The following is a 24351-nucleotide window of genomic DNA, read 5'->3' as shown; positions in this document are numbered from 1 at the left end:
ACTTTGTAGGTAGCACATCTATCCAAGTTGTGTCCCTCAGCGCTGATCACACGGGCCCCTTAATATATCATTCCAACTGGTTTTAATCTAAAATCTCTAATTTAGTAATTGTTAAAATTAATTGAATTAGTTCTATATAACATATGAAGAGAATGTACATATTGGACAGTCTGAAAAAAGTTATAATTATGAAGAAGTCTATGTTAAGTCGTATCTTATGCCATAAATTTTAAACAGAAGGGAACCTTTTCTTGTTAGAATCTGATCTTGCAGATGTTAGTTATTGTGCTGCAATTACACATAAAATACATAAAAAACATAGTTATCAGTCATAAAAAACAAATGCTTCTTTACCAGGAAGCATAGTCAAAAGAGACCAACATCTGACATCACAACTCATTGTTTAAAAAAAGACCAGCATCGTACGAAGGTGATTTGAAAAGTCCCTGCAAAGTCCGAGAGATGGCACCACCAGCACGTATCGAGGTCATGTTTAGTTAGTAGCATCTCTTGAATGAACACACACCAAGTTTCAGCCATATTGGTCTATTTCTTTGTGTTTGGCATTCGTGTGAATCAAGGAAGTCGAGTGATTTTCAAGAAATGGACGAAAAAGAATTTCGTGTGGTGATTAAACATTACTTTATGAAAGGCAAAACGCCTCAGGAGACTAAAGAGAAGCTTGATAAACATTATGGTGACTCTACACCTTCGATTAGAACAGTTTATAAGTAGTTTCAAAATTTTCGTACTGGCCATATGGGCACAAGTGACGCTGAACATTCTGGACGGCCTGTGGTGGTCATGACTCTAGAAATCATTGATCAGATCCATGATATGGTGATGGATGACAGAAGAGTTAAGGTGCGTGAGATTGCTAGTGCTGTGGGCATCTTGACTGAACAGGTACATAATATTTCGCATAAACATTTGGACATGAGAAAGCTATCCGCAAGATAGGTGCCACGATTGCTCACGTTTGACCAAAAACTGAATTTTTCAATTCAACAATTGGCTTTACGTCGCACTGACACAGATAGGACTTATGGCGACGATGGGGTAGGGAAGGGCTAGGAGTGGGAAGGAAGCATCCGTGGTACAAGGTACAGCTCCAGCATTTGCCTGGTGTAAAAATGGGAAACCACGGAAAACCATCTTCAGGGCTGCCGACAGTGGGGTTCGAACCCACTATCTTTCCGAGTACTGGGTACTGGGCGCACTTAAGTGACTACAGCTATCGAGCTCGGTAAAAAACGGAATCGTGTGAAGTGTTGCAAGGATGTTTTGCAGCTGTTCCAGAAGAATCCGGAGGACTTTAAGCGTCGTTTTGTCACTGTGGATGAAACATGGATACATTACTATACTCCTGAGACCAAACAACAATCCAAACAATGGGTTACCCAGGAGGGAATCTGCACCAAAAAAGGCGAAAACCGTTCCTTCTGCCGGAAAGGTTATGGCGACTGTCTTTTGGGATTCGCAAGGGATAATCCTCCTCGACTATCTGCAAAAGGGTAAAACTATTGCAGGTGCATATTATTCATCGTTATTGGACCGTTTGAAAACTGAGCTGCAAGAAAAACGCCCACGATTAGCCCACAAGGAAGTCCTTTTCCATCACGACAATGCACCAGCACACACCTCAGCAGTTGTGGTCGCAAAATTAATGGAAATAGGATTCCAACTCGTTTCACATCCCCCCTATTCTCTAGACTTGGCTCCCTTGGACTACTATTTGTTTCCCAATTTGAAGAAATGGCTGGCGGGACAAAGATTTTATTCAAACGAGGAGGTGATTGCAAACACGAATGGATATTTTGCAGACTTGGACAAATCCTTTTATTCGGAAGGAATCAACAAACTAGAACATCGTTGGACGAAGTGTATAAGTCTAAAAGGAGACTATGTCAAAAAATAAAAAAGGTTTACCCCAAACACGTAAGTAGTTTTTATTTTTGCATGGACTTTTCAAAACGCTCCTCGTACACTACCCAGTATCCTGGAGATCCTTCACAACTTTTGCACTTGTAAATTGTTACTTCTGCAGACTCCATTGTTCTTGTATCACTCCTGCCATATTTTTCACTGTACCTCTGTCATGTTTTCACATTTTCTAACTTAGTCATTTTATTACTGAACTTTGTCACTGTTTTTGCAGTTTTCCCTCAGGCAGTAACATTTCTTAAATAAAGAAGGGAAAATTATATTGGGGGTAATTTATTTTTGGAAAAAATTGTTGTAAAGGGAATGACGTTTGATCATACTTATCGGTAGAATGTGAATGAACAAATGAACATTCTTTTTTTTTTTTTTTTTTTTTTGTGCCACCGTAGAGTTTCTTGATTACATGTGTAATAGGCCAGCATCTGATCTTGTAGATCAACACCAGACATAAAATAGTTGTATTGCAAAATAGTTCTTGGTTTTAATTTTACTTCACATCTTTTAGTGGTTATTTCTTCCATGCTGTCTCCTAACTCGCTTGAAATGCTTAGGATATTACATTTATACTGTGTTTCCATTTCCGAATCCATCCGAGCAGGAAGTTCAGAATCCCGAGACACCCATTGGGAAGAGTCTGCCTCAATTAAACATGTGGCGTCTTGTCAGAAATATGAGAAAAACTTGTAAAACTGTTATCCATGTGAGAGGTGGTAATATATATATATATTTCATATGGAACAAATGATGTAGATTATTGAACACAAATATGTACGTAATACATTAAAAATGAATATCAAGACTCTTCAGCCAGGAAAGCGCTGGAGCTGATGCTTTCATGAACTCTTCCCAAACACCTGTGAATCTACGCTGTGGACACTCCCGAATGATGTGGTTCATCGTCTGTTCTTGAGCTCCGCAGTTGCAAGCAGGCGAATCTAGCCATCCCCATTTGTGCAGCGTTGCTTTGCACCTACCATGACCAGTTCGTACGCGATTTAGTTGGCACCACATACCTCTTGGTAGATTAGTTCCTGGAACATGCTGGGGAGGATCATCTAATTGGATTTGACAAGATGATGAGAAATCTCTTCACCTTTCCTTCGAGACTTTGCTGATGTTGAAAGGCCCTCGTATCTGTCCCGGTTTTTATGATCTAGAAACTTATTCCAGCGGCTCCTTTAAGAGCCAATTCACACAGAACTCAAAATGCATTGGACGTTGAGCCTGTGTCCTACAACTGAACATTGAAGACATATCAAAAGATAAATGCGAATACCTGAGTAAATTATCTAAAGAACATAAAATTGATCTCATCGCCCTACAAGAAACCCATCTAAAAGATGATCAGGTAAACTCCAGAGCAAGAATACCCGGTTATAAAATTGTAGGCATGCTTGGTTCAGAGATTTATGGTTCTATCATGTACATTCGCCAGGACATACCTGACTGCAGTGTTACTTCTTGCTACCGACAAAGTAATATTGAAATCATCTCTGTCAATGTAATGGAAACAACAATATCTGCAGTGTACAAACCACCACAGGAACGCTGGCCAGATCCCCCTCTTCCAAACATATGTCATCCAGGTGATTTCAGCAGTCATCACACTTCATGGGGGTATGACAAAAATGATGAAAACGGAGAAAAGCTATCAGATTGGATGGGCCAGATCCAACTTCATCTGTCCCACGATGCAAAAGACAAAAAATCTTTCCATTCTGTTAGATGGCGTAGTGGAGGAAATGCCACTGGAATCCATTATGCAGCGTCTGTTCTCCAGGTTAGGGGCGGCTGCATAAGGCGTCTGTACTCCAGAGGAGCGGCCTCATTATCACCTCACTGGATCACATCCAGAGTTGTAATTCGGGACCTAGTCCCACACAGGTGACACCTTGACAGTCAACCATGGAAGGTCTTTTAAGGAATACTCCACCGGCTGAACCAAGAGTTCAGAGAAGGCAGCATTCGGATACGGTGGGCTGCCACCTGAAAGATACCGTGAAGTCGGAGGCACGGAAATACCCCAGTACTACATACACGAATGAGACAAAATCAAGAATCAAACCAAAGCAGATAACATACTTCTCTACACACAACATAAACTCACTCATGCAAACCGGTAAACTAAAAGTGATCACCGACATAATGGACCAACACAAAATTCTTATCATGGGATTACAGGAAATTAGAAACACTGACCAGGATGCCTTGGAATCTCAAGGGTACAGACTTTATAAAGGTATACCCGGGAAGAGAGTGATGAAGAATGTCCCACAATTTGGAACAGGATTTTTGGTCAGCCTTAAAATAATAAACTCAGTTCAAGAATTCAGATCACAGTCTCCACGACTCTCAACGCTCACCTTAAAGGCATCTTATAAAATCTATACTATAATAAATGCCCATGCTCCCACTAATGATAAAAACAACTCCTCAAAAGACCAGGAGGAAACAGGAGAATTTTGGGACCTATTGGACCAGACCATAGATAACATCCCCAAACACCATATAAAATTATTAATAGGCGACTTCAACGCTCAACTAGGCAGAGAAAGAAAATACCGTGACATCATCGGAAAATGGCCAGCACACAAGAAAACAAATAAAAATGGAGAGAGACTAGTTGACCTGTGTAGAAACCATAATTTAATCTCAAAATCTACATGTTTTAAGAGGAAACCTCAAAAACTCAAAACATGGAAACACCCTGACTACACTAAAGGAGAATGGCAACTGGACCACGTCTGCATGGACAAATACCACCACAAAGAGATCTATAACGTCAAAGTCCTCCGAGGAATAGACACAGGTTCAGATCACTACGTAGTTAAAATTAAAATTAAACTCACTCCCCAGAGGAGACAACAAAAGCAAGCCCTTAAAACTAAAAGAAAAATAGATCCTACCCAGCTAATCAACAACAAAAATTACCAGAAAGCAACTGAAAAAATAAAAATCACAGACAAACTTGAAGACTTAGTACACAACCTTAAACAAATTGCAGAAGACCTAGCTCCAATTAAACCACGTAAAAAACACCAATGGTGGAACAGTGAATGTGATGAAACAGTGGAGAAAAGACATCAGGCATGGCTATTACATCAGTCCCAAAAGACAGAAATATCCTATCAAAAGCTAGTAAAACAGAGAAAAGAAACTACCCAAGTCTTAAGAAGAATAAAAAGACAACATCATAAGGACACCCTGCAGTTAATTGAAGAACAGTTCAGTAAAACTAAATCAAGGGACTACTACAAAACCTTCAGAAAGCAGCTCCAAAAATATGAACCCCCGACCCTACTGATGAAGGATGAAGATGGTAAGCTGGCCCATAACAATAAAGACAATGCAGAAATTCTGGCTAAACATTTCAACAAGCTTTTAAATTGTGAGGAACCTACAGAACTCCTTCATTTGGACACCAACACCCCGATAAAAACATCACCAGAAAACATCAATCCCCCCACAATAAAGGTAGTCTACCAGGCTCTGAATAAATTAAAAAACTACAAAGCGCCAGGAGAAGATCAGACCTTTGCGGAAATCTGGAAATATGCAGGAAACTCAGCAAAAGTTGCCCTCCATCAACAACTTGTCTCTATCTGGATTAAAGAAGAACTACCAGAACACTGGACAACAGCCCTCATTCATCCTCTGCACAAAAAAGGGGACAAAACCGACCCTAATAACTACAGGGGAATCTCTCTCCTAGATATAACATACAAAATATTTTCAATAATCATCCTTAATAGGATAAGTTTACAACTTGAGAAAGAACTAGGAGAATATCAAGGAGGTTTCAGACCCTGGAGGAGCTGTCCTGATCAGATCATGAGTCTTAAGTTGATAATGGACTATAACAGGAGAAGAAACAGAGATATGGTGATAACATTTGTAGATTTCAAGAAAGCTTATGATTGCATCCATAGAGAATCTCTGTTTAAAATTTTAAGACACCTTGGACTACACCCCAAATTAATAAACATGATAAAATTGACTCTCACCAATACCAAGTCAAAAGTGAAGTTTAGGGGTGAAACATCAGAGACATTTGAAATTAAAACTGGACTACGGCAGGGAGATGGGCTCTCACCACTATTATTTAACTGTGCTCTAGAAATGGTAATGAGGGAATGGTTTAGAAAATGTCCCCCCAAAATAAAGATTGGCCGAAAAATCAAAACAAATTGCCTGGGTTTTGCTGACGATTTAGCATTACTAGCAGTGGACATAAAAAAAGCAAAAACCCAGATATCAGAACTTCAAAACATTGCAAATAAAATTGGCCTCAAAATATCATTTGAAAAAACAGAAATTATGCCCCAAAAACCAACACAGCTAAAAGAAGTCACCATAAATGGTAATAAAATCAAAATAGTAACTCAGTTTAAATATCTTGGAGAAGTAATAACACATAACTTAAATGAAAAAATCTCAATCCAAGTAAGAACAAATAGATTAGCTAAAGCACAAAAATTAACATGGGATATCTACAAAAAGAAATGTCTATCAATAAATACAAAAATAAAACACTACAACACAGTTATAAAACCGGAAGCTACATATGCAGCAGAAACACTCTTTTACCTGAATAAACAATCAAAGACTGACAGACTTCAGAAAATTGAAAGGAGGATTGGAAGAACCTGTATCAACAAAAAATATCAGAAAGATGGACAGTGGCGGTTAATACCTAACAAAGTCGTGTACAAAGAGCTAGAACCCATTACAGATACTATGCGTAAGAGGAGACTGGGATTCTTTGGACATATCATGAGGATGCAGGACTCGAGACTTCTGAAACAACTAGTACAACACAATCTCGTCTCAAAAAATACCACAACAGGATGTAAATGGATCAGAGAAGTAAGAGAGGATCTGAAGGAAATAGGCCTTACAACAGAAGACACCAAAAATAAGATAAAATTGAATACAAAACTCAAGAATACAAACCTCCGCTTTACCCTTACACAAAACAAACCAACAACACGCACATTTTCAACTGAGGAAAGGGCACGAAGATCGGAGCGTCTGAAGAAGTACTGGGAGGACCGCAAAGCCCGAACAATCCCTTCAAAGAGACCTGAACGACGGACTGACTAAAGTGATCCTATGTGGTCATAAAAGAAGAAGAAGAAGAAGAAGATGGCGTAAAGACACCAATCCTGATCTCTGCCTAATAACGATGGATGCTAACCATATTCCTTTACCTCACACAAGATATTTACTATCAGGGTTTCCACGCAGCCAGCAACGTCAAATTATTTTAACCATCGGTTTACAGGTCCCATTAATTAGAACAAAACAGAAACCCAGATGGAACTTCAAGAAAGAGGTGGTAATGTTCCTTATTAAGACACTTAATTACTACACAGTCAATTTGGTGTATGGCCAGGGCCCACTTTATGACATGCTGTGTAATGACGTATATTGATAGTCAAAAAGAATTTTTTTTTTTCATTTTAATTATTCCAAAGTACATACCTGCCAACCCTTCCGATTTACCCGGAAACTTTCCGGTTTTTAATTCTTTTGATTTTTTTTTTACTTCCTATTTTTGACCAATATAACCTCTAGTACGGCTAATACTCTTCCCGTAGGATTAAGGATAAATTCTTATGTGCTTGTGTAATTTATGAAACCTCATTTTCAAGCGTATTTATTTGATGCTTTATTTTGTGAGTGTTTTGTCCGTCACCTGCATGTATCGTATTTCCCGCTCACCACAGCAGCGTGTGCGCTTTATACAGCTGGAGATTCGGGGCGGCAATCGTCCTGTAAGCAAGAGAGGCTAGCGCGAGCTAGCGACTCAGTTAATCGGGACGAAAGATGAGTTTGTTATTGTGTTGTTCGCGCGCTGTTAACCATCGTTTCTGTGCATAGTTTCATTGGATTTGTAGGCCACGTGATTTTTCTTGCATTTCTATGCTTTTGCCCTCTGTCAATGTTGCATGTTAATAATGTATGGAACATATTGAATTGTTTTGTATGTGGTAGTTTCACGTATTTAAGTGCATAATTTTAATGAGTTGAATGTTTTTAAGGGGGTTGTGTCGGTGACAGTTTCTGGTATTTTCTTTTCACGTTATGACCAAAAAATATAACAAATGTTATCTCCAAGTGTTCAGAGATACCTATAAATTTCCGTTCATTTTACTGTCTGATAAAGGAAACTACTGTAGTTTCTCGCGCAATATCCCAATATTTTTGGGTCCAAAGTGGGGAAAAAGAAATGTTCGCATATTTGGCGCACCCACAACTTCGAACACCACGCAGCTTCAGATGCGTTTCGATATAAAGATGTCAATCACTCAAGTAGCAGGCTTCCTATTGCAAAAGCAGGCATTCCTACTGCACTAGTTTTACGAGTATTTTGGGTACGAACATTCTATGATCTCAAAATTGTTCCAGCCAACAGTATTCGAGTAATACTGCATCATATGAACTCACGGTGATCAGTTACGCCGAAACATACGGGAATAGGGCAGCAGACAGTAAGTATTCAGTGTCCAAATGAAACATGCTCTACCGCGGTAACAAAAGGGCACTTCAAGCGGCCAACAAGTCTTGCAAAGCATTTCGCGGACCAAAAAGCGGCAGGTTTTCGCAAGTAGAGAAGGATCTGCTTAAATATATGTTGTTACGCAACGTTGGATAAGCCGTTTCTCACGAAATGCTGTATTTTAAAGAATGAGAAATAGTCGCTGTACATGGAATCAGTGTTTCGGACTTGAAGGTTAGCTGAGGCTTGATTAATTTTATGAAGAGAAATGGAACAACAAAGAATAACATTATGCTAAAATATAACGACTGATTTCAACTATGTTCATCGCTTTGTGATTGAGAAGCGTAAAGTGAAGGAATATTTGATCTTCCTTATAGTAACCGCAGGTCAGACGGCAATCAGTTTCAATATGCCACAAAGTTGAACAATCAATAAGAAAGGAATACACAGTGTTATCGTACGCACCAGCGGAAGCAAAAAGCAACGATGTACTGATGTACTGCAATACTTGCTGTAACAGCTGATGGCAGAAAGCTTGCACCTTACATTGTTCTAAAACGAAAAAACAATGCCTAAAGCAAAATTTCCGCGAGTGATCCACGTTCGTATTCAAGAAAAAGGATGGATTGACACGTCACTCGTATGAGATTGGATACGAACGGTTTGGGGTAATGTAGCAGGGTCCATCCTTCGATGCGCGGCCTTTCTCGTGTTGGACAGTTTTTTTTTTTTGCCATATGTCATTGTTATGACATTACATGAATTGTACTTTTATTAGTTCATGTTTATTTTACTTCAGGTTGTGTTGTCAGCTCGTAATGGAAAGAATATTTTCCAGTGTCGGTACTTAAAACCCACATGTCTATCTTACCTGATGTACCCTATTTGACTTCTCAGAAAAAAATCTCACGCCGGAATTTTACGCCAAATGACTATAACCGCAAACGAGTTGAACCATGAATTGTAAATAATTTGTAAATATCTGAATTCCTTGGAAAATTTATGCATCCAAAGTTTTCGCCTGTATTTTTCGTCAAAAAAGTGTGTAATTAGGCGAGAAAATATGGTATTATGCATTTTGTTGCGTGCGTCGGTGTGACATAAATATTATTATTCGTATGTAAGGGGCATAAATGAGAATGATCAGGTACATTTTCTTGTAACAATTTTTATATTTTCTTAGTTTAAGGTTTTAAATTTAATGGTCAATTCGCATTGTAACTGTAGATATGTATGCCTTTTATCCTGACCTTTCTTTTTTCACCTAGGCCGTGGTGGAATATATGTGATGAAACCCAAGAATTAAAAAGTCTTCCTTTCAGAAGATAGTAGGTTCGAATCCCACTGTTGGCAGCCCTGAAAATGGTTTTTCGTGGTTTCCCATTTTCACACCAGGCAAATGCTGGGGCTGTACCTTGATTAAGGCCACAGCCACTTCCTTCCCACTCCTAGCCCTTTCCTGTCCCATCGTCGCCATAAGACCTCTCTGTGTCAGTGCGATGTTAAGCAACTGGCAAAAAAGTCTTCCTATTTTTGGTTTCTAAAAGTTGGAAGGTATGAAAGAAGAACCTTTGTTTTAATTGTGTGTCTGTTATTTTGTTAGGAAGGGTATTCATATCGTGGAGGTGTGAACATATAAAGAAATGACCAGATTTATATTTTGAGTGGTGTGCTCTGTGATCCTGGTACTGTTTTATACTTACACAAACATTCAATAATATATACAGTTAGTTTGGAACCTCGCACACATGAACACCAGAAAAGAATTGCCACAGCTAAAGTGAAGGGATTGAAATTTGCAGATGATGGGAAAATATAAATTCTAGATTCTTTTCTTCTTGATTTAGCTATTTATGTATTCGTAAATGCACAGCTGTTTTGTATTGCCTGAATCGTATCCATGTCTCCACAATTTATAATCAGTATGATTGTTCCCTTATGTCTGTGGTTTTGTTTTTCAGGAATTTGAGGCTTGTTTCCTGCATGCCTGCCCCAAGTTTCTCTCACCATCTCCTCCACCTGCTGATGCTTCTATGGATGACTATGTGAAGGAGCCTACTATGCATCAAACCCAAGTATTTATGGATGAAGTGAGACAGCAGAAAATGCTGCCCACAATAAGAAGGTGACATTAGTTCAAATACTGTATTTACTTACCTATTATACCCCACCCTCTCCTTTTTTCCTTCCTAATCCTCAACTTCAAAAATAGGGGAGGGTATAATATGTGAAAATTTCACTTATGTATAAAAAGTGTGCCCAAGCACATAAAATTTGTGAATGTACAAGGTTGTAGTCTTCTGTGAAAGTTTACAATGACATCCTATACTGTTGCGTTAGTCTAAAAGGGATATCCTGATGTTGAGTAGAAATATAAAGACATATCGATCAGAGCGTTGAACTGCGTATATAATAGGATATCTAAAAAGAATGACAGACCATGTCTTAGAAAAGTTAATAGTGAGAAAGGATATGAAGACAGAAAAATAAAAAAATGAAAGTAAAAAGCTTACCTCTTGATGCTTCAGTGAGAGCACAGTAGTTAACAGCTGTAGTGTTGTGAGAGCTTGGTGGAGGTTTAGGCTCAAGGCGACGGGAGGGAATGATAGGGAAAGAAAGAGGGGAGAAAAGAGGGGTGGCGAGTCTCTATAAATGATTATTATTGTGATATGTATTGAATTTCTTACCATAATATTTGGCGACTATGGAAATTATAGACTCCAAAAGAAGATTATTTTTGGATATTTCATTATTATTGAGGGTAGGATTGGTAAACTGGTCAAGAGATATGAAGTACTCTTCAGCATTGTTATGGAGGGGGCCTTTCTGATTGAAACTATGTTTAAATCCTGTTGAATATTGGTGAAGTGATGATTGAAATCTTTTGACATGCTGACCCATGGCGGAAAACTTATTGTGTTTTATGGCATACACTGTCAATATAATATAGTGAGGAACGGACCAGAGCTAGGCTCAGAAGGTAACCAACCGTAGGGAACAACATAATAAAGGACCTTGTCATTGAATTTTTTCAGTTTGAAAGCTTCAGCGCTCTCCTGTTGATCAAACAAGAGCCATCACACTTCCATTTTTCTCCCACCTCCGAAACTACAGCTCAACTTTCAACTGTAGCATGGAATGTTGTGTACTGCACATCATGGCCTAGCCACTCTCTGTCGTGGAGTGCCATTACCTGCACGCACTTTGCACTGCTTGCTTTGTGCTTCCACCTTGTGCCTGGATTCGTAACTATTACCATTCTGTTGGGTTATATCGATGGAGAAAACTTTGATCTTCCGTCTCAAATATAAAAATATCGATTTTGCTTTAATTACATGTGATAAATCGGATTTCAGTGAGCAAGTTTTTTTGTTGTTTTGTTGTGTTTACATTGTGGCGGCTATACTGTATGTATGCTTCCAGTCACGGATTCCGATATTAGTGAAGTTTCAGTGAATGATGAGGCGAAAATCTTGGTTTATCTGAATGATGATTCAGATATAGAGTCTGAAAGTGAAAGTCGTGATAGAGTGAACGTGGTGACGTAAATACACCGCAAAACACGGGTAATTGTGTTGCCGGTCAGGAGTTTGTCTGGGAAGACATGGGGAATTATATCGGCAAAACGGAAGTGTTTACGGGAAATTATGGGCTGCAAGAAGCTGTGAGGAATTGTTTAGATCCCGTGACAATATTTCAATTATTTTTTACATGTGAATTCGTGAGTATGATAGTGGAACAGACAAATATCTATGCAAAGCAGCACATGATGGCACATGGTATGTTGTTTCCTTTTAGGTCAAGGGTAAATGAATGGGTTCCTGTTACTGTGGGGAAGATGTACATAGTCTTTGCATTATATATGCTGATGGGCATTGTTCAAAAACCCATACTGAGGTCCTATTTCTCAAAAAGCTGTTTACTAGCTACTCCCATATTTACTTTAGTCATCTCACTTGATAGATTTGAAAGCATAACAAGATTTCTTCATTTCACTGACAATACCACCAAACCCCTTTTCCAGGGTCCCATGAAACATTTCAAAATTTCACCTGTTCTAGACTATCTCAATAATAAATTCAAGTCCATGTATCTCCCCGATCAAAACATTGCAATAGATGAATCCCTCACATTGTGGAAAGGCAGACTCATTCAAACAGTATATTCCTCTGAAGGCTTTGCAGTTTGGCATAAAAACATATGAACCCTGTGAATCCCAATCTTGATATTTATGGTCATTCATGGTATACACGGGAAAAGACACAATTTTTAGTTCTTCCTTCATTTCCTCTAATAGATACAAGATTACTGCGATTGTTATGCACCTCGTAGAACCCCTACTTCATTGTGGCCACACATTATGGATGGACAACTTTTATAACAGCCCACTTAAAAGACAATAAAACAGATTGTGTAGGTACACTGAGACTAAATAGAAAGAATGTATCAAAGAATGTGAAAGACACAAAGCTGAAAAAAGGTGATAATGTAGCTCAGCATGCAGGACCAATATCTGTTCTGAAATGGATGGACAGAAGGTTTGTGTCATTTATTCATTTATTTCAACTTACCACAGTGATAAGACAAGTATTGTGCAGAAGAGGGGGGAAGGGAAAAGCTAAACAAGTTTGTGCAATTGACTACAATAAATACATGAGTGGTGTTGACCTCAAGGATCAAATGCTGCAAAGTGATTCGATGAAAAAAAAAAAAAAAAAAAAAAAAAACACACCACTTTTTAGGAAGGTTTTAAATGTTACAGTTTTCAACTCTTTTGTAATATATAAATGTAACCTCCAGAACAAGGGCTGACCACTTGAAGTTCAGGGTAGATTTGGTTGAGGGAATTCTAGCCAGGTATGGGAGTGATGTAACTAGAAATGTTCCTGGTCGTCATTCAGTGGACAACACTGTGCCTCACCTCACCGAAAGGCCCTTGTTAGAGAGGATCCCTCCAACTGCAAACAAAGCTAGGCCACAGAAGAGGTGTGTGGTGTGCTATAAACAGGGCAAAAGGAAGGAATCAGTGTACTGGTGCCCAGACTGCGAAGCTGGTCTCTGCGTAGAGTAATGTTTAAAAATTTATCACACCAAATTAAATTTCTAAGATAAGAATGGTCTTTAAAATATGATAGTATGGTTTCAATAAATTATGTTATCACTGTCTACATTTGTCATTAAAAAACTGTGAAAATTTGGTTTAAATCCAATGCTTCTTGTCTCTGTTATACAGTATAACCTCGATAATTCAAAATCGGTTAATTGAAAATCCTGCCTAATTCGAAGAAGCTCTCGTTCCCAAAAACATGAGATATGGTTTTGCATGTTATTAAAATTGTTTAATTCGAAATACGGTTAATTTGTAATTTGAAGTACAATGTCAGCCCCATTACCGAAATTCAGACTTTTAATTCGAAACTGCCTTTACGTTTAAAAACAATAGTATGTTACAGAGTAATTTAAATTCAAAATTTATCCGCGTCATGATAGAATGCGTCTTCCGGAACGTGGAGGGGTAGCTTTCTGCACTTTCACACACTTCACACTTCGGTGTGTCTGCAGTGTGCTTCACAATTGCTAAGTTCGAGTGAAATCGGAATTATTTTGCATTCAACGTTTTAAGAAACGCTGTAATATCACGCAGCAGGCAGTGTGCGGAGAAACAGAATCCACGAACACTGGCGATGCCGACAGCTGACGAAAAAGCGTGGCTTATATAATCGATTCGTAGGCGTCGAACAATATTGTCATTGCCGATGGAACTGCATTGCTTTCTTTTAATGCCGAGCCCAGACGGTCTTATGGTTTTGAAGGAGAAAGTGCCAGCCGAGAAATCGTACAAGAGTGAGGGTCATTATACTGTGTTTACGAGGATCAGTCAATGGATGACCCCAAAAGAGGAACTCCCTCCTGGCCATGTCACAGATTGGGTGAATTGGAGAGCACTGAACAGACTGCGCTCTGGTGTTACGCGGTGCAGGGTAAACCAGAAGAAATGGGGTTTCGAAGTGAACAGAACCTTGTGTGTGTGTGTGTGTGTGGAGAAGAGCAGACCACAGCCCATTTGCTGCAATGCAGTTCATGCCCATTCAGCTGCACAACAGAAGACCTGGTTAAAGCGAAGCCAAATGCACTTGATGTTGCAAGGTTTTGGGCTCACATAGTTTAATGTGGCTCTTCGCCATTGGAGTATTTATATTATGTTTTATGTTTTTCCTTATCTTTAATTTTAAACTTATGTATGCTTCTGACATGATATAAATTATACTATGTTGCAATGCACATGGAAGCGAGAGAATTCCTCCGCTCGTCATAGGGAAGTCCGATAAGCTACGATGTTTTAAGGGTGTCAGGCACTTTCCGTGCATATACAAGGCATCTAAAAATGCAATTGGTAGAGTAATCCAAAAAATAATGCATTTGCACAGGGGAACCAACATAATTTATCCTCGTCTTTGAACCGTGTGATTTTTTTCTTTTGTTGAGTGAGGTTATGTTTGTCAGTGATTTATCCAAGTGCATTATTTGAACATTGTAAATGTACCTGGTTGGATACAATTCGGGAGTAGTTTTTTCCAAGGCATCTGAAAGGTTTAAACTGTGAATCAAGGTGATTGCATGCATTAATGGGTCTTAGAATACTTGTGACGCGGCAAGTGTTTACATTTCTGAAGTACGAGGGAAGTGCCATGGCGGGAAAGCGTACAAGGATAGTGACTGTATTGTGTTGTCTTGCAGAAGGAAGTGAGAGACTTTCTCCCCTCGTCATAGGAAAGTTTGATTAGCCACAATGTTTTAAGGGCATCGGCTACTTTCTGTGCAAGTACAGGTGCAGGGCATCTAAAGTGCATACAGTACAGTAATCCAGTAAATAACAGCACTTGCACATGGGAGCCAGCATAATTTCTCCTCATCTTTGAATCATGCATTTTCTTACTTTCTTTCTTTGCAAGAGGTTATTTTTGTCAGTGAGTTATCCACGTGCATTATTTGAATACTTTAAATGCACCTTTTTGGATGCATTTTGGAAATAGATTTTTTTTCATGTCATTTGAAAAGCTTAAACTGTGAATCAAGGTTAACTGCATGCAGTAACGGGCCTTAGAATATTTTTTAATGCGACAAGGGTTGGCACTTCTGAATTACAAACTGGCGGTTAATTCGAAATCGCGTAATTCGAAGTCCGATTTCGAGTCCCAATGACTTTGAATTAACGAGGTTTTACTGTAATGTGTTATGTGGTGGTGTGCACTTCTAAGCAAGCTCTGTTCTCTTCTTCTCTTGCAGCACAAAGTAGCAGCGAGGTGAAAGTCCTCTCACGTTGAGGGGTTACTTAGTACACTGAAGCTAAACCAAAATTCAATCAACATTTTTATAAAGGAGGATTATATTATAATGTTCTTTTTAACACATCATTTAAAAATTATTCCAAGAAAGAGGTAGAAGAGAACTACAACAAAGCTTCCTGTACAGACAAAAATGGTTTTAAATATCTTTGAAACGACATGTACCCATTAGTATTTAGTCATTGGACAGTGACATGACTCGCTCACTCACTCACTCACTCACTCCGTAGGCTTCTGAGGGACGTGAAGTTCCCATACCGATCTCGCAATCCTCTTCCATCCTTTTTGATCTTGAGGCCGCTCTTCCCAGTTATCAATTTGGAGGGTCCGGCATACCTTGTTGATCTCCTTCCAGATGCTTCGGGGTCTTCCTGAAGGTCTTTTCCCATTAAGAGATCTCTTCTATAGATCTACTGGTGCTCTGTTATCCTGCATCCTCAGTACATGGCAGCCCAGCGCAGTCTGTTGGATTCTATCACACCCATTGTTTGGGAAATTTCTGCTTTTTCTTGTAAATATGGTGTTCAAAGATACATTCCCAAACACCCATTATAGTGTGTTGTTGAGAGAGGGTGTAAATCTCATAATTAGATCTTTTTTGCCAGCTTTGGGAGATAGGATCGAACGATGGGCCAAATATTTTTGTATAAACTTTATTCTCAAAGACTTGCAACTGATGATGCTCTTTCTTGGTTATACTCCATGTCTCAGAACCATACAGAAGTACTGGTCAAATGATCGTATTGTAGATAATCATTTTTGCATTCCTTGTTAAAGACTCAGAGCCTTATATAGGGCTCATAGAGTTAAATGCCTTTATTTGCATTCTTAATTCTAGCTTGATGTTCCTCTTGCCTTCGGGTTTGTTCATCGATTAATACACCAAGGAATTTAAACTCCTTTGCTCTTTTAAATATATATTTCCCAATCTTCAAAGGCAGTCTGTCAACCACCTCATGTCCGACTTGTTGGTCGAATGGTCAGCGTACTAGCCTTTGGTTCAGAGGGTCCCGGGTTCGATTCCCGGCTGGGTCGGGGATTTTAACCTTAATTGGTTAATTCCAGTGGTCCGGGGGCTGGGTGTTTGTGCTGTCCCCAACATCTCTGCAACTCACACACCACGCATAACACTATCCTCCACCACAATAACACGCAGTTACCTACAAATGGCAGATGCCGCCCACCCTCATCGGAGGGTCTGCCTTACAAGGGCTGCACTCGGCTACAGTAGCCACACGAAATTATTATTAACCACCTCATGATTTGGTCTTTGTATAGCCATGTAATGTGACTTTTTAACATTCTCCCTTCAGCCAATTTTTGCTGCTGTTTCCTCTAGTTCCACAAATAACTGCCTAATTTCTAATTCATTATGGCCAGTAAGAACATATGCAACATATGCATATGCAAGGACTTTATGTTGTCTCCCCAATATGATGCCAGCAGGTACAAGAGCTAATTTCCAGATAATCTTCTCCAGTGCAATGTTGAATAGAAGAGGAGATAGTGCATCCCCTTGTCTCAATCCAGTTTTATTCTGGAAGGAACTTGATTTTCTACCCTTGAGCAAAACACAGCTAACATTGCCATCCATACACAGTTTGCACATGTTAATTAATTTTATGGGAAAGCCAAACTCCATTATGATGTTCCACAGCCCTTCTCTATGGATTGAATCAATATGCCTTGAAGAAATCTATAAAGAGATAATGAACCGACTCCTTGTGTTCCCACACCTTATCATTAATAGTCTTAATTGCAAATATGTTGTCTGTAGTGGATCTGTTGCTACGAAAACCGTTCTGGTAGTCCCCAATGACATTTTCAGCAAATGGGTTTAAACGCTGTAAAAGAATAAAAGAATTTTGTTGGCCATGTTTACAAAAGATATACAGTAGAACCTTGATTATATGTTCCCGGAAACTACGTTTTCCCATATTATTCGTTCCAATTACGTGGTCCCGAGAGCATCTTAATTAAATCACATTGTAAAAATCGCGCATTATCTGTTCCTCGAAGAAACGATTTCCCGGATCAACCGCCCAGAAATTCAGTCCCATCAACGCTAAATCCTCAATCACGCGTTTTTCAAGAAACTGTATCTTATGGAAGGACGACTGCGGCATACTTACGGATCTTGGTGTTGACGTCCCGTCATTGCGGTAATTTGAAGAAGTACTGTACTGGTAAAGCGATCGGCGGTGAACTTGCATAAGGGATCATCTTAGCATCGCATTCGGGTAGTATTGTTTAGAGAATCCTCGGAAATCATGAAGCAGAGTGTCTCCACGACAATAAATTGTAAGAAGACAAAGCTCATTTCAACAGCTCTATTTGAAGACGGAACAAGTTTTGTCAAATGTTCGTACTTGCAAAACGTCTATGTTATGTCCAGGGTTAGATGTTTATTTTTTTACTTTTTTCGAGTGTATCGTCGAACAGTTTTTCGGCATTTCCTTCAGGTCACCGTATAGTCACTGGGCTTTCAGGCAGCAATCCAAACTGCTCCTTCTTAAGTAACACAAATTTAGTATTTTAATATTATCGTATACGATTATGTTATCGAGACCAGAACAGATGTTGCACCTTACATACATAAAGCCATGAGAGGTTTTGGGATTGCTTATTACTGTTTTCGTCCTAATATGACTGGGAATTTCACGTTTTTGTGTTAAAATGTTATAAAAGCCACAGTCGTTTTATTTGCACTCGTTACATTTAAAAACGAATCATTTCGCACTCGTACCGACTTGTACAGCGAGCACGCTTTCCAGCTGAGCTCAAGGTCGTGATAATCGTAATTTCGGAAGTGTGAATGATATTTTTTCTCTTTCCAATTTGATTGTGATTACTGACGGGCAGAACTGAATATAATGCATTTGAAAACTTGAGGATTGACACTTTCGAAACCATATTCTCAAGTTCAACATAACCTTTAAAAGTCGATGTAGGTCTAATTTACTGGGTACAAGATTTCCGTAAACTGACTAGGAACAGCATACCGGTGACCCAATTACAATGGAAGATATAAGAAAAAAAGGATTTTGCCATCATATTGGATGCTTTTGTATAGAATGTGCTTTATTTTATTAAATTAGAGAATGAAAAACTACTTGTGGTCGATTGTTGTTTGGCTTGGCGTTACGGGTATTAGATTTTTCGAAGAGTTTGACTGATCAAAGTTGCTGAACTGAAAGAAGTTTTCAAAGGAATATGACGAAGTTTTCAGAGGAAACTGACGAAGTTTCCCCGCTAAAAGTAGTGTAAAGTTTCGAGATTTTTAAGTCGCGTACCGGTAATTAACGTTGGAAGCCAGCCCCGCGGTCTAACTTGCCTGCTTCTCACCCGGAGGGCCTGGGTTCGATTACTGGCCAGATCAGGCATTTTTACCTGGATATGAGGGCTGGTTCCAGGTTCAGTCATTCTACGATTACCTTTAATTGAGGAGCTATTTAATAGTGATATGGCGACCCTGGTCTAGAGAGCCAGGAATAATGGCCGAGAGAATTCGTCACACTGACCATGTGTCACCTCGTAATCTGCAGGCCTTCAGACAGAGGATGGTCGCTTGGTAGGCGGAAGGCCCATTGGGGCTGTAGTTTGGTTTGGTTTAGGGGCGTTTGAGATTATAAGTATACATGTTTCATTTTGGTGATGTTTAGCAAAATTGTTGATGGTCCATTTGTTCCCGGATCTTCCGTTTTTCCGTATTGTACGTTTTTTTTTCCGTGGTCCCTCCAAAAATGGAGAATCAAGGTTCCACTGTACCATGGTAATTTTGAAGTTCTTCCTTATCCCCTCCTTTATGAATTAAGACAATAAGTGATTTCTGCCATTCTTTTGGAATAACTTCATTGTTCCATATCCTTAGAATGATCGAGAATGAGCGATTTTGTGCGCTCGATTTTTTCCGTTGCCGATATTTATGCACACAGTCATTATACTGCATGCAATCGATCATCTTCGGTACCATATCGTTTTCTCGCTATGCCCACCAGCGAGCTCTCTCGTCGACATTCGAAGGCAATGTCGAAGGTTATTAGTAATATCCGTCGACTGCTCTTCCGCAAGGAAAATGAAGGAAGAGAACATGTTTTCGTAATAAATGCGTAAATAACTTGTCCGATAACCGTTGTTAACTCGTTAAAGGTAAACGCTGAATAAACGATCTCTTAATTTTAATGCTAAATACCGCACTTACGTAAGAATGAGATAGGCCTACACCTCAAGATATGGCAGATGCGTTGTTGATTACAAGGTTAGTTTATATTTTCTCGCGTCTGTTAAATTATGGAAAGGCTATTATCATGTCAATTTATAGCGAAAAGGTTATAGTTTCTCTTCGGTACGGTATAATTTTCGCTCTATGTGCATTTGCGAGCTTTCTCATCAACATTCGAAGGCGATATTGGAGTCGATTAATAATACCTGTCGACTGCTGTTCTCTAAAGAAAATTCAAAATGAAAGAGGATAATAGGTTTCCGTAATAAATGCGTAAATAACGTGGCCATTAGCAGTTGTTAACTCATTAAAAATAAAGGCTGAAGTAAACGATCTCTTAATTTTAATGGTGTACCTTATAATGAAATTAAGTAAGAATGTGATACACCTGAAGATATGGCAGCTTACATCACTGATTTCAGAGGATAGTTTATATTTTTTTCGCGTCTAGTTAAATTTCGGAAAGCTATTCCCATGCCAATTTTTAGCGAGGAGGTTATTATTTCTCCACATGCGTTTCTAATAGGTTTTCATGATACATATACAGTTAGGTTAGGTGATGCCGTTTGAAGAAGTAAGCTGAAATGTTTACCAGAGTAGCCTGTGGAGTGATACCGTATTTCTCCGAATCCAAGACTACTTTTTTTTCTCAGAATCTCATGTGAAAAATCAAGCAAGGGTCGCTTTACATTCGCAGCATGATAGTAATGAACACCACTGGCAACTGCGGTACCGCAGTAACCACGCTGTTTTTCCACCCCCCTCCCCCCTGCACACACAGAACTCGTTTACAATAAACGACCGCCTCTTTATCATACATCACTAGCCGCGGCGACTGGTTGTACAGTGCCTTTGTGTAACAAAATAGTGAAGAGAGAATGACATTCTATTATCCTCTTAAAAAAAAAAAAAAAGAAAAAAAAAAAAAAAAAAAAAGAGTTTCTCAAATGTGCAGAATGGCATCAAAACATGCAAGACTTCGAATTCTTAGAAAGGCCACGGCTACTCAGTAGCAGAGTTATAACGCGTCTGCTGTACCTGACGCTTGGTAAAATTAAGTTTTATAGACAGCAGGAATATTTTCGTGATGAATCGTCGTATTGTAAGGATACGTGGAACAGGTATTGCTGGCAAATTTTCAACGGGTTATGATGCCAATTTTAAGTTAGTGGCTATTAAACACTCGGAAATGTATAATAATTGTGCAGCCGCAAGAAAATATGGCATAGGCCTAACTAAAGCCAATATTCAGCGTTGCCGTGAAGACAGATAGCTTAAAAATGCATACAGCACAAAAAATGCATTCAATGGCCCGGAACAAGAACGCTTTAAAAAAAGTCAAAGATGAAATTGTGAGGTATGTGCACAAAAATGCAAGGGCAGATTTGCCATACCGTGGCGCAATAAACTGCGCATTTGTTATTGAGTTTATTTTTCTTGCCTGCAAAAGCAACTCTAAAAGTGGTGTGTTCTTAGGAATTTGTTTGTGTGTTTTACTTCTGAAGAGTTTGTAGTTCCCAAAATCCATTGTGTTTTCATCAGTCAGTCTTGTTTCTGGGAGTGCCAGTATATGTACTTTTTGTTTGTTTAGGGTTTGCTGAAGTTCATATTGCTGTTCTGGTGCTGGAAACTGCATGTGTCATGCTATATGTGCCACAGTGAGTGGCTCCAGGACCATAGCGTGTGAGTCACTCCTCGGCAAGTTGCGATCCGGCTTAAACTCATGCTTATGGCATTCTCTCTTGCCGTTCTTCTAAAAGCCCAACGGCGATGGGATGAGAATGACAGAAGCAGGAAGCTTGTAGTCTGGACCTGCATGTTGGCGGCAGATGTGTGATGATCGCCTTCCTGAGACCATGTGACTACTCAGGGATCCGGTCCTGCATCTGTGACTGGGCAGGCCTATTTAGGACCACCGCTGTCCACCCTGAATGGGGAAGGCCCTAGAAAATGTGGGCTAAATATCGGTAATCACTTTCAAAACCTGTCTGGGAAACCGCACTCAGAGGGTTACCCCAACTTGCAGTCAAAATCATGAAAGAAAGAAATCTGCATTCATCACTGTTGGTACATGGAACGTCAGAACATTATTAGACAATGATAACAGACCAGAAAGAAAAACAGCTCTTATCAGCCATGAGCTAAAGAGACTCGACATTGCTGTAATCGCCCTGACTGAAACCAGATCGCTGATGAAGATTGCACCCACGGTATCCCCTGTCTGGCGTAAGAGATGACTAAAAGGGACAACCAAGGGATGATTACGTTAGAACTATGAGATTACTTGTGTTTAGTACCATTACGTGCGGAACACCATGGGTCAAAGTTACTTGCGACTAGTACCACCTTGCGAGGGTTTACATTATATAGGAGCAGTACCATTCTGTGTGTTGCTTCTGAAAGAGGTCATCGTGTGTATTCCATTGGCCCGTTGCACTGTGTTCGTATGGTCTGCGTTACCTATGAGTAGTACCACTTTATGTGCAACACCCTGGGTCTGTGTTACTTGCGGTTAATACTACCATGTGAGAAACACCACGGGAATAGCGGCGCCCGTGATTAGTACCACTATTTGAGGAAAACCATCTGTGTTGCCAGAGAGTAGTAGTATTATGTGAGGAGCACCATGGGATTGTGTTGCCTGTGGGCATTACCATAATGTGTGATGTACCGTAGGTCTGCACTGCCTATGATTAGTACTACTATGTGAGCGACCCCATGAGTATATGTGATCTGTGATTAGTTCCATCAAGTGAGGAACACCACGGGAATACTGGCACCTGTGATTAGTACACCTAGGTGAGGAGCACCCTGGGTCTACATTGCTTGTGAGTGGTGCCCTTATGTGCGAAACACCATGGGTTTTTGCCATCTGTGAGTGGTGCCATTGTGGGTGACATACCATTGGTTTACATTACCTGTGATTAGTACCACTGTAGGAGGAACACCTTGGTTTTGTTTTACTAGTGATTAGTACCATTGTGAGGGGCTGGTGATCTGGATTTTGGACCCTTTTGGATAATAAGCATCATCCCAGTAATTAAGACATTGTGAATAGGATCCACTGATTGTTTTTGTTTCACGATCCTTTTCTCATCACCATTTGTTTTAGATTCTTGTCAGTGGATACCTTTCTAAGTTTTATTTTTCATTTCGTTACACCTCGTACCATTAGGGGCCAATGACCTAGCTGTTAGGCCCCATTAAACAACAATCATCATCATCATGAAACCAGTTTCGCATGAGAAGGAAAAATCATCAAGGCTTCATCAGGCTACACCATCTTCTGGAAAGGAAAGGAGGAAAATGAACGTCGATCCATGGTGTGGGTTTTGCAGTTACTCTTTCCGCTCACGTGTTGTCAATAGGTCGACAGCTGCCGTTCAGCGCGAACACTAGTGTGTCGAGCTCTAGTCGCCACATGATTTTGCTTTACATAAAATCAGCTTCATGGCCTGTATCGCACTTACACAGATTCACAACTAAGTACTTTTTATTTTCCACCTTGTCGATACACTGAATTGCTTAAGGCAACTTATTGGTTAAAAGTGGTTCATGGTTCATATATTATAAACATCTTCAGCCACATAACACTGTTTAGATGAAAAATTCATATAATGACAAAGTATCAGTGCTTTAGAGGAAGTGTCCTTAAAATTAATATAAGAAGATTGACAGTATTAAAAACAAAATACTTAAGAGAAATTATATTTTTATTTTTTGGCAGACATTTCATAAACTATTCCCTCATTACAGTGTTGGGAGTCCATCACCGTGGTGTAGTCCTGGTTTTATCTCAAATAGTTCCAATAATTCACCCCTGAACTTTACTTTGACTTGGTGTTTGTTGGGGTTAATTTTACCATATTTTTAATTTTGTGGTGTAGTCCATTCTTTTATGTAGATAATTTGAAATATATATTTAGATGAGCATTTTAGAAATATATTCTTACTTGAAAGATTAAGTTTGCATTGTCCACAATAATCATTGTTTATTATTGCAGCTACTTGAAGCTTTATACAACTCTACCACTCTCCAAGTTGGCTACATTCTTGAGTCAAGGCCAACGACATGGTGATAGTGGAAAGACTTGGAACTTGAATGAAGCTATTCGTGAATTGATCATTCATTTACTCTGCTTCAAGCACAAGATGAAGAATGTAGTGTGGACAAAGGGAACATCAGGATTGGATGGAAAGTTTCAGTCAGGATCAGAGGTGAGAACTTGTTTTGGTTGGCTTTTTGAGAATTTTGTTGGAAATATCTATTTCAAAAATGTTTCTTAATGCTGAAGTGTTTAGTATATTGCCAGGATTGTAATTAATACGTGCAG

The 24351-nt window shown here is 39.3% G+C and overlaps 1 protein-coding gene and 1 pseudogene across 1 annotated transcript in view; both read left to right on the top strand.

Moving 5' to 3' along the window:
- eIF3l (eukaryotic translation initiation factor 3 subunit l) overlaps window positions 1-24351 on the top strand; it is a 116620-nt gene that overhangs the window by 74086 nt on the left and 18183 nt on the right. The window contains exons 9-10 of the mRNA XM_067137643.2: window positions 10411-10574; window positions 24022-24235. Of these exons, the coding sequence (XP_066993744.1) occupies window positions 10411-10574; window positions 24022-24235 (378 nt within the window). The remainder of the gene's footprint in view (window positions 1-10410; window positions 10575-24021; window positions 24236-24351) is intronic.
- Window positions 12177-13556, top strand: LOC136858836 (piggyBac transposable element-derived protein 4-like; annotated as a pseudogene).

The sequence above is a fragment of the Anabrus simplex genome, chromosome 1 (genome assembly GCF_040414725.1).
Source record: "Anabrus simplex isolate iqAnaSimp1 chromosome 1, ASM4041472v1, whole genome shotgun sequence".
In the NCBI taxonomy this organism is placed as follows: Eukaryota; Metazoa; Arthropoda; class Insecta; order Orthoptera; family Tettigoniidae; genus Anabrus; species Anabrus simplex.
The sequence above is the reverse complement of the archived record's forward strand: the minus strand, read 5'-3'. Positions and strand labels throughout refer to the sequence as shown.